The 15,369-nt window shown below is 45.9% G+C and overlaps 1 protein-coding gene across 4 annotated transcripts; it reads right to left on the reverse strand.

The window, feature by feature from the left end:
• Positions 1-9,097: 9,097 nt before the first annotated feature.
• On the reverse strand, positions 9,098-13,261 carry LOC132207104 (histone H1-like). Of its 4 annotated transcripts, none has more exons than XM_059642273.1 (2): positions 12,680-13,261; positions 9,098-10,762 (listed from the first exon to the last, which is right to left on the reverse strand). In XM_059642273.1, the coding sequence occupies exons 1-2, from the start codon at positions 13,259-13,261 to the stop codon at positions 10,625-10,627; spliced, it is 720 nt and encodes a 239-aa protein (XP_059498256.1). In that variant the 3' UTR covers positions 9,098-10,624. The 4 variants fall into 4 exon arrangements, 1 of the variants encoding a protein (XP_059498256.1); XR_009443333.1 differs by lacking the exon at positions 12,680-13,261 and adding an exon at positions 11,590-11,699 and having other exon boundaries at positions 10,650-10,762; XR_009443331.1 differs by lacking the exon at positions 12,680-13,261 and adding an exon at positions 10,847-10,977 and having other exon boundaries at positions 10,654-10,762.
• Between the last annotated feature and the right edge of the window lie 2,108 nt (positions 13,262-15,369).

Here is a 15,369-nt window from a genome sequence, read left to right on the forward strand (position 1 = left end):
GCACTCCCTCAGAAATAACTCTCTGATTGAGCACATCCTCTGTGCTAAACCTCTGAAAATGGAGCACTCTCTAATTACTGACCCTGACAGTGCTGCACTGCCTCAGTGCTCACTCACCACAAGTGCAGCACTCCATTAATAGTGACCCTCCGACAGCGTGGCACTCCTCTAATATTGGTCCACTGACAGTGCGGCACTCCCTTCACACTGACCTGCTCGCAGTGCAGCACTGCCCTAATATCAAGCCTGCACCTCTATCAGGGTGAGCAAGTGCCCCATTATCAGCATGTCAATTCTGAGGCAGTGCACAATGCCCTTTAATGTATGTGTCATCATCAATACATAGGTGTCAGATCCTGCACTGTTGATACGGATGTAGTTATCAAACTGTACCTGTCAGTTCATGCTGTGTGACAGTGGGAGGGTTATTACCAAGCTGATCCTGTCAGTTTCTGCTATATGGATATGTGAAGTTAGTCATCAAAATGAACCTGTGAGAATCTGTTTGTGAAAATTGGAGTGTAGTTATCACACTGCACCTCAGAATTTAAAAAAACGGTTTATTTGAATGCAGTTATAAAATTGGACCTGTGAAGTTACACTGTGAAACTGGAGTGTTATTAACAATCTGATCTTCTCTGTTGCTACGATGTGGATACGCAAGTGTAGTTATCATTCAGGTCCTGGTAGATTGATATGTGAGCATAGGTATTAATTTGTACATAACAGTTTTCATAATGTGAATTTGAGAATGTTTTTCGGAAACTGTACGTCAATATGTGAGCTTCAATCTGTTTGCATCCACTGCATCCATGGACTGCATCCACTGTACCCGGTGCAGCTTCCTCTACATTGGGGAAACCAAGCGGAGGCTTGGGGACCGCTTTGCAGAACACCTCCGCTCAGTTCGCAACAAACAACTGCACCTCCCAGTCGCAAACCATTTCCACTCCCCCTCCCATTCCTCAGGCGACATGTCCATCATGGGCCTCCTGCAGTGCCACAGTGATGCCACCCGAAGGTTGCAGGAACAGCAACTCATATTCCGCCTGGGAACCCTGCAGCCATACGGTATCAATGTGGACTTCACCAGTTTCAAAATCTCCCCTTCCCCTACTGCATTCCTAAACCAGCCCAGTTCGTCCCCTCCCCCCACTGCACCACACAACCAGCCCAGCTCTTCCCCCCCACCCACTGCATCCCAAAACCAGTCCAACCTGTCTCTGCCTCCCTAACCGGTTCTTCCTCTCACCCATCCCTTCCTCCCACCCCAAGCCGCGCCCCCATCTACCTACTAACCTCATCCCACCTCCTTGACCTGTCCGTCTTCCCTGGACTGACCTATCCCCTCCCTAACTCCCCACCTATATTCTCTCCACCTATCTTCTTTACTCTCCATCTTCGGAACGCCTCCCCCTCTCTCCCTATTTATTCCAGTTCCCTCTCCCCATCCCCCTCTCTGATGAAGGGTCTAGGCCCGAAACGTCAGCTTTTGTGCTCCTGAGATGCTGCTTGGCCTGCTGTGTTCATCCAGCCTCCCATTTTATTATCTTGGAATTCTCCAGCATCGGCAGTTCCCATTATCTCTCAATCTGTTTTTGCCTGTTTCTACAGGCGGAATGATTGAGCAGAGGTAGCAACACATGCTTGTCAGTTTCTATTTGTCAATGTGGCTGAACTTTGGCAGCCAGTGACATTCTCTGTGAGGGTGCAATTTGTTACATGGTAGCTGTTATTAGAATCAGTTCCTCAGTGTATACTTTGGATGAATGTTCAGGCTCTCGATCTTCAAAAAATGGCATAATCATCAACAGACTACGAATGCCGAAATGTGACGTTATTGACTTGGTCACCGAGCTGGCTTGTTTTTGTTCAGACGTTTTGCCACCGTGCTCGGTGACATCATCAGTGGAGCCTCTGATGATGCAACACTATTCTCCTCTGCTTGGAATTTACACTGTCAGGCCTGTTATGCTGAGTACTGTTATTTCAGTTTTGATCTGCATGGGGTCATACATGGGGTCCAATTCTGTGTTTATGTGGAGAACCATCTAGGAATTCCTGTACGTGTTTGTTTGGCTTAGGCTGCTACGGTTTCTTTATCCAACAAAAACAAAAAAAAGGTGCTGGAAAAGCTCAGCAGGTCTGGCAACATCAGTGAAGGGAAAAACATTTCGCCTTTCGGGTTCAGCGACCTATCCTCAGAACAAGGTACTGCTAAGCTGCAGGCTTTGTTTTTTGCTCCTGATTTACAGCATCTACAGTTCTTTGGTTTTATTTGGTTGCTTTGTCCCATTTCAACTAAAGGCCTTCGTTGTCTGAAAGTATCACATATTCAGATAATAAAGGCCATCAAGTTAATAGGGGACAAAAAGTGTCCATGGTAGCCCAAGCCAAACACAGACACACACACAGGAATTCCTAGAGGCATGGTTTTCCACCCATTCTTCAATCAACAAGCATATAGAATCGGACTCTATATATGAAAACTCAGATCAAAACCAGAAATGACAGTACTCACCATAATGGACCATAACAGTATAAATTCAACTCAAGAGTGGAATAACACTGACTCATTGGAGGCTCCACTGATGATGCCACTGAGCACGGTGTTTAACTGTATGGCAAAAATAAAGCAAGCCAGCTCAACAAGCAAGTCAACATTATCCACTACCCGAGCTGCAGATCTTTGCCAAAAGCTTTAAATGCTGAAATTTGTTCAAACTGGGCAGGTGTGCATTGTGAATGTTGAAAAAAAAACAAACTTGTATTTCCTCCGTGTTGTTTGAACAAATCTCACTGGAAATTGACCTCAACGTGTGTCTGACTCAATCTGCTCTGTGACTGCGGGTGTTCTCTGCTCTGACAGCTGTAACATACCTTCTGTTTGTTCGATGCAGCTAGTCACACTTGGCTTTGTGCCAAGGGAATATTATTTTCTCTTAGTCTCTCAAGTATTTGCCTGGAGGAAGGCAGAAGAGAGCCCTCCTGTAAATCAACATCAGCCAAGTTTGATAATATTTCATTGATCAATGCAATGTTCAGTTAATAATCATCATTACAATATTTCATTTCAAGTCAGAAATCTGAACAGAATTAGGTGTTTGATGCCACTCTTGCTCTGAGCTGCTTCTTTGTCTTGTGATTTTTCTTTTTGTTAATTCCATACAAATTGACTGAAGTGCAGACACTAAGTGTCCAGATCCACGAATGGGACTACACAATGCGAGTGTGTCTGTGGATATGAGTTTTTGTTGATCTATTCATGTCTCACACAAGCTGAGCCTTTGTTAAATTACTTATGTATTCACACAGCAGAGACTGGCAGGGACCTATGAGATTCTGCCCTGTGTTTATTTGAGAAGTCAAACTGTACTTGACCGTGGTTTTCTTCCCCCTTTGTGAATATGAGAATGTCATTGTCAGTCTTTACCTGACTGTGTGTGATGTGGGAATGTTTGTGTCAGTGTCTGCAAGGTGGGTATACTTATCGATCTGAGCCAGTCGTTTTCTGCTATCTGAATGTAGGAGAGTAGGCTTCAATCTTTGCTTCTCAGTTTCTGCTATGTCAACATGTGAGCATGGTTTTTCATCTTTACCTGCAAGTTCTGAGCTTTGAACGTGTGGGTGCAATTGTTAACATAACCCTGAATGTTTCTGCTTGTAAAAATGCAACCATATTCATCCAGTCGTACTCGTCATTTTCAGACATGTGAATATGAAAATCAGACTGATAACTACATTGTCAGTTTCTGTTCTGTAATTGAGTGTGCTTTTCAGCGCATACCAACCAACTTCTGTTGTGTGAATATGATTGTCATTATCAATCCGAACCTTGTCAGTGAATATTCTTGTGTAATTATCAGATTATACCTGTAAGTTTCGGCTGTGAATTATTCATTGTTAATTCATTAGTTATTACCTTCTGTCCATCAGTTTCTGGTTTCTAATGTGTGAGTGCACCTATCAGTTTGTATGTGTCAAATATTGCAATGTCAATTTGTGCATACAGTTATCAATCCGCTCCTGTCAGCATCCTTTTGTAAACATCAGGGTGCCGTCATTAATCTACTCCGTCACTTTCAGCTTAATGAATTTGAGAGTGGTGTTAGCAATCCATAACTGCCAGGTTCCACTCTGAATGTTAATAGAGAAGGCAATAGTCTAATAGCATTATTGTTGGACTATTATTCCAGAGAGCCAGATATTATTCTGTGGACCCCGTTTCAAATCCCATCATGGCAGATAGTGGAATTTTAATTCAACAATAAACTAAGCAAAAAGTTGACTGATAATTCTCCATGAAAATAAATCTGATCCTCTAACATCCTTTTGGGAACAAAGTCTACCATCCTTATCTGGTCTGGCCTACACATGATTCCAGACCCACAGCAACGTGGTTGGCACTTAACTGCCTTCTGTGCACAATTAGGGATAGTCTGTGACACACATCCCATCAATAAATTAATAAAAAAAATGTTGGAATGCAGTTATCAATCTGTCTCTGCCAGTCACTGTTTTGATAATGTGATGAAAGTTATCATCCTGTACCTGTCAATTTCTGCAATGTCCATACATATCAGCAGTTATTAATTTGTACCAATTTTTCTTGGTTTACAAAGTCACCAGAGAGCTGATCTGTACCTGTCAGTTTCTGTTGTGAGTGTATTTATCAAATTGTTCCTGTCAGTTTCTGCTCTGTCAATCTGAGAGTGCAGTTATTAATCTATACCTGTCAGTTGCTGCAAGGTGAATGAGGGGGTTCTGTTATGAACATACACCATCAAATTCTGCTCAGAGAAGTGAGAGCAGTTATCATGCTGTCACCATCAACTTCGCTCTGTAAATTTGACTGTAGTTATTCATCTGCACTTGTCAGTTTCACGTTTGTGAATGTGAGTAATTAGTATTCTCTCCCCAACTGTTTCTTTTTCTTGAATATCAGTTTAGTTATCATTCTGTCCTTGTGGAGGCGAGGGAACTTGGGGAAATAAATATGGATGTCTTGAAAATAGTCCGCATGACATTAACAGGAGTTGTTAGAGGCAGCAAGAGTAAAAACACAAAGTGGCTAAATCGACAGGACCTAAACAAGTTTTTGTAGATTTTCAGGATATCAGGATTTTGTGGGAAGCTGTGTTGATAATTTGAACAAATGACATTGTTTTCGTGCTTTCTTGTAATATTTCGAGGGAAGGATCATCCCATCCCTGTCACATATTGCAATACAAATGTGTGACTATGGTCATCAAATGTGTACACTCAGTTTCTGTTATGTGAATGTGACAGTGCAGTTATAAATCTCAGTTTCTGCAGTGATAATGAGAGTGTAATTATCAGTCTGTCAGTTTCTGCTATATCCATATGGGTTTAGTTATTATCAGTACATGTTAGTTTCTGTCATATTAATGTGACAGTGTCATCAGCCTGCCCCTGACAGTTACTGTACTGAAGGTGCGTGACTGTAGTTACCAAGCTGTAGCTCTCCATTACTGCCATGTGAATGAGGGTAGTTGTGCACCTACACCTTGGCTTTCTAATGATCAATGTGTGAGTGTCGTTGTCATTTATATACCTGTTTGGATTTGCTTGTCAATCTGAGTTTAGTTATCGATCTGTACTTGTCAGATTCTGCTGAGAAAGTGTATGATTAGTTATCAAACTGTCCCTGTCAGTGTAAACAATGTGAAATCGGGAGTTTTATTATTAATCTGTTCCTGTCAGTTTTTGCTGTGTGGATATGATAGATGTGTTATCAAAAGTTCTGTCTGTAACTACCATGTGAGCATCGGAGTCTATTTACCGGTCAGTCCCTGTCCGTTTCAGCTCTGTATCCGAGTGTGCAGTCATTAGTCTGCAACTGGTAGTCTCTGCTACATGACTATTTCAGGACATTCATCAAACTTTCCCTATCAGGGAAAGAGTGTGCTATGAATGTGCTTCGCAATTTGGACTTGCCAGTTCCAGTGCAGAAATGTAAATAACAATTTCTCCTTGTCAGTTTCTGCTGTATGTGTTAATGAGTGGAGTTAGAAATCTGTACACATGTTTGTACCACACAAATACAGGTACAGATGTTACTCTTTCTCTGTATGTTTCTGCTACGTGAATATCTAAGCATGGTTATCAATCGGTACTTGCCAGCTGCTGCTTTGTGAATCTGTGAATTTAGTTGTCAGTCCATGCCTGTCAGTTTCTGCTTTAAGAATGTATGAGTGCAGTTATCAACATGTACCTGTCAGTTATTGCTCCATGTATTTGTTTTGAGCAATGGATTGTGTAGAAGCAAAAGGTTTTGTAACTCCAACAGTGCAGAGTCTAACTGGGAGAAGTTATCAAGGGCTGTTCATAACATCAGATTTTCTGACTGCATAGTAACATAATTCTGTGAATAATGCTGTGGAATAGACAGATGTGGCATTCCTTTCTTCGAGTCTAAAGGAAAAAGGGCAATGAACAAATCAACTGTATTCAGCTGAATGACCACAATGTTCCTTCTACAGGGAAGGGTATTGGCTAATTCACTTCATTATTCTCATGAATATTACATAACCCTGCTCTGTGGCGTGACGGTGCACGGCAGCAGCAATACTCTTATGATGTGCTGTTGTGGGGATGAAGAAAGCAAAAGGACTTGTATTTTCTGTCTTACAGTGGAGAAGATTTAAACTTATTGAACATGGTCAAACTCTTTGCCAAAAATAATTGACAAATACAAGATTTAGTTACGTGGATCATTCTTGGTGGCTTTAAATGGTGATTACATCATTAATGTGAAGAAACAGCATTCTGTTTTCTGGCTTTTTTTTTGTAATTTCATTTGGAGGGGCAAGTGACACAAAACTGTTTAACCTAGTCGCCAAATTCACTTCCATGCTTCCCCACCGACGCCACCCTGCCCCCGATCCAAAAAGAAGTTTTGCAAGCCAGATGGAAAATATGGTTTCTGTTCCTGAAGGTGAACATGTTGAGGATCACATTGTAATGAAGTTGGGGTTGGCAAATCGTATACTGCCATGGCACACTTATTGAAATGGAATGCTAGCTGAATGGGATCAGAATTGTCAGGTGCTTGTTTTGGTCTACAATCAACCTGATGGGCTGAAAGGTCTTTTTTCTGTCCTGTAGACTCCTCCTCCGCTGAAATAAAAAGGCCGTAAACATTTTGTATGTATCCACTTGTTACCTGTAGTGTGTATGGGTATATATTGTTGTTAGTCTTTGTATGTTATGTGTTCATACAGACAGCATATTTGGGACTCAATGTGAATCAGTCAGCAGCTTTGTGTGTGTGTCTGCATGTGCTCAGTAGTGATTTGCTACTTGCCAGTAACACTACTTGTCACATGTGGTTGTTGAAACTATGTAACATGATGTCTTTCTTTGAGGGGGTAACAAGGTGTAGAGCTCGATGAACAAAGCAGGTCAGGCAGCAGAGGAACAGGAAAGCTGACATTTTGGGACTGTTAGAAATGGGTGAAGAGAAAGGGACTCTGCAATAAATAGAGAGAAGTGAGGAGATGATAATGAAAGGTGGATAAGTACCAGATAGGTGGAGAGAAGATGGACAGGTCAAGGAGGCAGGGCTGGAGCCAGTAAAGGTAAGTGTAGGGAGGGAGTTTGGATGTGGATTGGTCAGTTGAGGGAAGATGGAGTGGTCAGGGAGGTAGGGATAACACGAGTAGGCCAGAAGTGCAGGTTTGGGTTGGTCAGTGAAGTGGAAGGAGCAGATTGGTCAGAGAAAAGATGTACAGGTCATGGAGGCAGGGACCTACTGGACGGGTTTGGGGTGGAGAGATTTTGAAGCTCACATTGAGAACATTGGGTTGCAGGGCTCTCAAGCGCAATATGAGGTGCTGTTTGTGCAGCCTTCTGGTGCAACATTGTGGCAGTAGAGGTAGCGTGGGATGGATATGTTGTCCAAGGAGTGGGAGGGGGTACTGAAGTGGTTCGCAACTGGGAGTTGCATTTATTTGTCAAGATCAGAGCGTAGGTGTTCAACAAAGCAGTCTCCAAGCCACCGCTTGGTTTGCCCGATGTCGAGGGGGGCACATCGGGAACAGCGGATACAATGCACCCCATTACCGGACATGTAGATGAACATCTGTTTAATGTGGAAGGTTTTCATGGGGCTTGGGATGGGGATAAGGGGAGAGATGTTGGGGCAAGTGTTGCACTTCCTGCTGATGCAGTGAAAAGTGCCAGGGTGGTGGGGCTAGTGGGAGTGTGGAGTGGACACGGGAGTCAGAGAGAACAGTACCTCTGGGAGGCAGATAAGGGTCGGGAGGGGAAAAAAGTGTCCGTGGGAGTGGAGTGAGATTGAAGGTGGCAGAAGTGGTGGAGGTTCATGCCTTGAGTGCAGAGTTTGATGGAGTGATACTTGATGATAAGAGGATATTGTCTTTGTCTTTGAGAGATAATGGGAACTGCAGATGCTGGAGAATCCAAGATAAAAGTGTGAAGCTGGAAGAACACAGCAGGCCAAGCAGCATCTCAGGAGCACAAAAGCTGACGTTTTGGGCCGAGACCCTTCAGACAGGAATGTGGAATAAATAGGGAGCAAGGGGGAGGCAGACCAAAGATGGAGAGAAAAGATGATAGGTGGAGAGGAGAGTATAGGTGGGGAGGTAGGGAGGGGATAGGTCAGTCCAGGGAAGACGGACAGGTCAAGGAGATGGGATGAGGTTAGTAGATAGGAAATGGAGGTGCGGCTTGAGGAGGGGGTAAGGGATGGGTGAGAGGAAGAACAGGTTAGGGAGGCAGAGATAGGGTGGGCTGGTTTGGGGAGGCAGTGGGCGAAGGGGAAGACCTGGGCTGCTTTATGGATGCGGTGGGAGAAGGGGAGATTTTTAAGCTGGTGAAGTCCACATTGGGAACCCTGCATCCCAATGGTGTCAAGAGGAATAGGAGTTGCTGTTCCTGCAACCCTCAGGTGGCATCATTCTGGCACTGCATGAGGCCCATGATGGACATGTCATCTAAAGAATGGGAGGGGGAGTTAAAATGGTTCATGGCTAGGAGGTGCAGTTGTTTGTTGCGAACTGAGCAGAGGTGTTCTGCAAAGCAGTCCCCAAGCCTCCGCTTGGTTTCCCCAATGTACAGGAAGCTACACTGGGTACAATGCATACAGTATACCACATTGGCAGATGTGCAGGTGAACATCTGCTTAATATGGAAGGTCATCTTGGGGCCTGGGATCGGGGTGAGGGAGGTGTGTGGGCAAGTGTGGCACTTCCTGCGGTTGCAGGGCAAGGTGCCAGGTGTGGTGGGGTTGGAGGGGAGTGTGGAGCGAACAAGGGAGTCATGGAGACAATGGTCTCTCCGGAAGGCAGAGAAGGGTGGGGATGGAGAAAGGTCTTGGGTGGTGGGGTCGGATTGTAGGTGGTGGAAGTGTTGGAGGATGATACGTTGTGTCCGGAGCTAGGAGGGTGGTGTGAGACAACGAGGGGGATCCTCTTGAGGCGGTTGTGGTGGGGGCAGGGTGTGAGGGATGTGTTGCAGGAAATGGAGGAGACGCGGTCAAGGGCATTCTCAACCACTGTGGGGGAAGTTTCGGTCCTTGAAGAACTTGGACATCTGGGACGTGCGGGAGTGGAATGCCTTATCCTGGGAGCAGATGCGGCAGAGGCAGAGGAAATGGGAGTAGGGGATGAAATTTTTGCAGGAGGGTGGGTGGGAGGAGGTGTGTTCTAGGTAGCTGTAGGAGTCGGTGGGCTTGAAATGAACATCAGTTTCTCGCTGGTTACCTGAGGGGTCCAGGAAGGTGAGGGATGTGTTGGAGATGGCCCAGGTGAACTTGAGGTTCGGGGTGGAAGGTGTTAGTAGAGTGGATGAACTGTTTGAGCTCCGTGTGGGAGCAGAAGGCAGCATCGATGCAGTCAGTCATCGATATAATGGTGGAAGTGGGGTGGCGCCAGTGTAGCTGTAAAAGATAGGCTGGTCCATGTATCCTACAAAGAGACAGGAATAGCTTGGGTCCATGCGGGTACCCATGGTCACCCACTTTGACTGTAGGGAGTTGGGGGGGGGGGGGTTGAAGGAGAAGATGTGGGTGGTGTCACAGACATCGGTGGGAGTTCCTGGCCTTGGGGAGTGGGGTGGGTGGGTGTAGAAAAGGGAGTTGAGATAATTGGAGATAAGTTTGATGGGGCAGGGTCATGCAGAGGCAATGGGTCAACAGGGGCAGTCGGGTTTGTGGATTTTGGGAATGAGGCAGAAACAGTTAACATGGCGTTGGGGAAAGATGAGGCTGAAGGCTGTTGGCAGGAGGTTACCTGAGGGGTTGAGGTTGTGGATGGTCTGGGAGATGATGTTTTGGTGATCAGGGCAGGGTCATGATCAAGGGGGTGGTAGGAGGAGTCTCTCTCTGTCCAGTTTGAGGCAAAGTACATTTCCTAAATGTAAACTGGATACAGTTCCTGTTTGAGTACTTTCAACAAAGAGTCACCCGTTAACATTTCAAAGATGTGAATGTTGATGGACTATGAATGATGTTAATTGGAACTAGCGGGATGTCAATTGGCAATTGAAACATTACAAAGAGAAACTTGCCTTTTCTCAGTTGGGATTGGGTGGTTGTTTCCTTGGTCAAGTCTCTGGAAATTGACCTCAATGTAAGTCTGATTCAATCCGCTCTGACTATGGGAAAGATATTCTCCATTTTGATCACAGGAACGTGCCTGCTGTTAGTTGGAAGCAACTGCACACACTCGGCTTTGTACCGAGGAAATATTGCATCAACTGGTTTCTTCAAGTATTTTGCCTGGAGGAAGACAGAAGAGATATCTCTCGTAAATCAACATCAGCCAACTTTGACAATATCAAACAGATTAACATATTCAGGTACCAGTTATTAGGATGTTTCTTTTCTTGAACTTCACCTCTCAAAGCAGCAGAACTCCAAAAGCTTGTGATTTAAAATAAACCTGTTGGACCACAACATTGTGTCATGAGAGTTGTGTCTGTTCTTTAAAAGGCATCAATTTAAACACAAGTCTGATTCAATTCTTACATCGAGCTGCTCCTTGGCTGAGGATTGTGTTTTTAAATATGTAATTCGATACCAAGTGAGTGAGATTCAGAAACTGAGCAATAATTGCACAGCTCCATCTACGGTGCTACCTGAAGATGCTACACTGTTGTCACAGCTCATGTTACCAGATCCCAACACACTGACTGTTGAAAGAACAACAGCCGCTATTCCAAATATTTTTCCCGAGACGTATGATCTGTTAACTCCAATCTGCGTCCTTTACAGGTCTTCCACTCCACGTCCCACCGCCCAAACCCCGCTCCCGGCAACTCGCAACGAACAGCGTGAAACAGCAGCCAAACAGTGAATTTGCAGTGTTTACAAGTCTAAAAGCGACAAGACTGACCCCCAGCAGCTTCTTGCCGCTGTGTCTCCCTCAGCAGGCCCACACACAGCCCGAGAAAGGCCTCTCTCTCCCCGCCCCCAGGCCGCTCTCTCTCCAAGTTCCGGGACCAGTTCCTGCCCCGCTCGGCCTCTTACCAACAGCCCCCGGTTCTCCCTGAACTGAGCCCGAATCAATGCCGGTCTCGGAGCCCCCCTCTGTGTCCCGGACTCACATCTCGATGCGCGGCCGGAAGGAGCCTACTGCTCCCTCGCTTCCGTGGGCGCTGGTCTCTCCATTGCGGCCTGTTTCAAACAAACCTCTTCCACTCACTGAGTAAATGCCCCTCAATGACAGCGCAGGGGGAGGGCCTCACGCATGCGCTCCCATGGTCATCAAAAAGCAACATTGGGGGCCGGGCCAGCCTCACGCATGCGCTGTTAGCCCCATTTTTTTAAAACAGAGTTTGCAGGCAGCGCGGACCGGACACGGGATCATTGCCTGATCTGTATGTACCATTCAGGAGGGAAGCGCGGGGTTTAATACAGCCCAGGCAAACTGATCAACCGGCTGGGTAACCGTGGTTAATCAATCTTATCAAACCCGCCAATTTAAACAACTTCAAAGCGATTAATTACAGAATCCCTTTTTTTTCGGGGCATGTTTAATTTGTAATTGCAGTTGCTGCCTGAAATGTATTTCGCAGGCAAATGGAAGGAATAACCGTTAAAACATCGCCAGAGATCGTAGCATCAAAGTTAGATAAAATATCATTCCTGGAAGGGTTATACTGCAATGTGCGACATTAGTGCCTGGGCAGAATTACAATCCGTGGGAGGAAATAACCAGATGCAGTTCCAGTGACCCTCCCGACATGATACCATCCTCATTTTCAGTCTCCGCTCTAGGAAATGTGATATTTGAGTTACTAGAATCAATTCAAATTTATGCTCTGTCTGCACTCGGAACCGGGACAGGGATAATTTGACTTATAGACGGAGCTGCAGATGCTGGACAATGTGACATAAGGTGTAGAGTTGGATGGACAGAGCGAGCCGAGCAGCATCAGAGGAGCAGGAAGAAGGATCTAGGTCCGAAACGTCAGCTTTCCTGCTCCTCTGATGCTGCTTGACCTGTTATGTCCAGCCAGCTCTCCACCTTGTTCTCTCAGGGATCATTTGATCCGGGCTCAGCTCTTTCCTGGAGAGATGTGGGTGGCTCTGAGAAGAGCCTTTGGGTTCAGGTGGTGACACATTACAACGACTGCTTCATTTCTTTGCTGCTTTCTTGGTCACTTTCGCTTTGGCCTTCGCCTTCGTTCTCACCGATTTCGGGGCCGGTTTTGCGGCCTTGGGGCTCTTGGTCTTTTTCACCTTCTTCACGGGAGTCTTTTTCTGAGGCGCTGCTTTCTTCGCCGCTTTCTTTGGCGTTGCTGCCTTCTTGGCGGCCGCTTTCTTTCCTGTTGCTTTCTTGGCTGGGGATTTCTTCGCTGCCACCTTCTTGGCCGTTGTTTTCTTCACAGCTGCTTTCTTGGCGGCTGCTGCGGGTCTCGCCTTCTTTCCCACTTTTGCCTTGACCTGATTCTTTGGGAGTTTGAAGGAGCCGGAGACGCCCTGGCCCTTCACCAGAACCAGGGAGCCTTTCGCCAGGCACCTCTTGGTAGCCATCCTGATCTGTGCATTCTGCTTCTCCACATTGACCCCGCTTCTCTGCAGCGCCTTCTTTATAGCGGCCAGAGACGTCCCCTTCCGATCGCTGTTCTCCCCGACAATCTTCACAATCCGCTCGCCCAACCCGGGACCGGCTGGTTTTTTCCTGGGGGCCGCCGCCTTCTTCTTCTTGGGAGCCTTGGGTTTGGTGCTGGCGGAGGCTGGAGGAGCCGTTTCGGCAGCTGCACTGTCGCTCATGTCGGGAACTCTGCGCTGAATCTCTCTCTGTCAGACTGAACTGGGTCAGCAATGAAGCTGCTGGTGGCGGCACTGAGCAACTTCAAGGCAGCGAGCGGACGGCGCGGAGACAACCTGCCCTCAGCTCCCTGCTCCTGCTGCCTCTCTGTGTTTCTCTCTCGGCAGAAACTCTCCAATTCCTCTGCAATTCCGCATCTCCAGAGAGCCAGGTTCGATCGTTCCTGACCATGACACGGGAAGGTTTGCGGCCAAAAAGTTTTCACTCGAATTGACGGCTCCGTTGTCGAGTTACACGCATTTTGCTGTTGCACTGATCGCGCTCTCTGAGCTGAGCGCTGGCATTATCCTCACTTTTGGACTGAAATCTTGAAATCAACAAATACACAGCTTTGAATTCTAGCTTTCGGGTTTAGTGGGGGAGCAGGTGGACAAATGGAATTGAAAATATTTTCGATCTGCACAAGAGAGATTCGGAAATATCATGATATGAGCGGACAGACAAACTCAGTGACGTTAGACTAACCCGCCCGCCCGTCTCCCACAGTCTCTCTGATTCAATATTCACATTCACACAGTCACAGGCCAGAAATATGGCCAGATGTAAATGTGGAAGGATATAATTTGTTTTCCTTTCAGCTTTTGCTCGGATATCAGGGAGTTGTTGGAGATTTTCCCCTCAGTAACTCTTAAACTCTCTGAGGCCGGTTTGCCGGAGATTCGCTCTTCTCCACATTCAGCTGCAAAAGCCAATCATCTGGTTTGAAGTTATATTGATCACCCAGATCAGTTTTTATTTAATTTTCATTCCGGTGACAATACTCAACATCGGTTCTGGGAGTAATCAGACATAGAAACACATATAATGGCAACTTGGCCTGACCAATCGGCCCTTCAAACCACTCCTCCAACTCATGAAAATGGCAGGTCATCTAACTCAATAGCCTGTGTCCGTTCTTCTCTCATATGGAGTCGTTCAGCAAGGATGCATAACCTTCAGTCCAACCATAACATGCCGAATATAATGCCAAACTGAATTAGTTCCACCTGCCTGTCCCTTACCTGTTTCCTTTCAAACCTGTCATATTTACCTACTTATCCAAACGCCGTTTCAAGGCTGTATTTGTAGGCACATGGGCCGTTTCCTCAGGAAGTTCATTCCACTTGCAGCCGGCTCTGTGACAATAAAACCCTCGTGTCTTTTGTTTTAATGTCTCTCCTGTCACTGTAAAAATGTTCACGCCGCTCCTCAATTACCCCCATCCCAGGCAAAAGACAGCTGCCACTAACTCCGTCTCACCCCCTCATTATTTTATGAACTTCTATAAGCTGACTTTCAACATGCTACACTCGAGTGAAAAATAAACTCCCAGCCTTTCCATCCTCCCTTTATAACTCGAAAACTACATACTCGGCAATTACTGATGAGCCTCTTTTGAACCGTCTCCACCTTAACACTGTCCTTCCTCTAACTGGCCCAGTGGCCTCACCCAATGCCCTGTGTAACGTCAATGTGATTGTCACCTCCTAAACTCAAAGGACTCAGCAGTGAAGGAAAGCGTGCCAAACACCTTCTTCGCCTTCCTGTTGAGGTGTGATGCAGACTGAAAAGAATTCTCGGCCCTTCTGTTCTGCAACACTACCCATTAATTGTACAAGGCCTACACTTGTATGTTGCACCAAAATGCAAAACCTCACAGTTATCCAGTTGAGCGCCATTTTGCAGCCCAACCGATTGGATCAGGATCCCTTTGCAATCTCAGAAAACCTTCTCCACTCACTGTGCTACTAACTTTGCCAGCATTCACAAACGTGCTTACCATGCCTTCTATATTCTGATTCCAATCATTTTTATAAATGGCAAACAAAAACAGAGCCAGTACCAATCCCTGTGGAAACCACTGGTGACAGGCCCCCAGGGTTAAAAACAAACAGCCCTCCACCTCACTCTCTCTCTATTGCCATTAAGCCAATTATAACTAGATTCCCTTTAGTCACAATTGCTACACCCTATAACATTTTGAAATCATATATACTGTGTTGGATGTAGCTGATTTCTGCAGTTGAGAATTCCAGAGGCATACCGTTCTCTGTATGAAGAAATCTCTCAC

Source organism: Stegostoma tigrinum, chromosome 44 (assembly GCF_030684315.1).
Source record: "Stegostoma tigrinum isolate sSteTig4 chromosome 44, sSteTig4.hap1, whole genome shotgun sequence".
NCBI classification, from domain to species: Eukaryota; Metazoa; Chordata; class Chondrichthyes; order Orectolobiformes; family Stegostomatidae; genus Stegostoma; species Stegostoma tigrinum.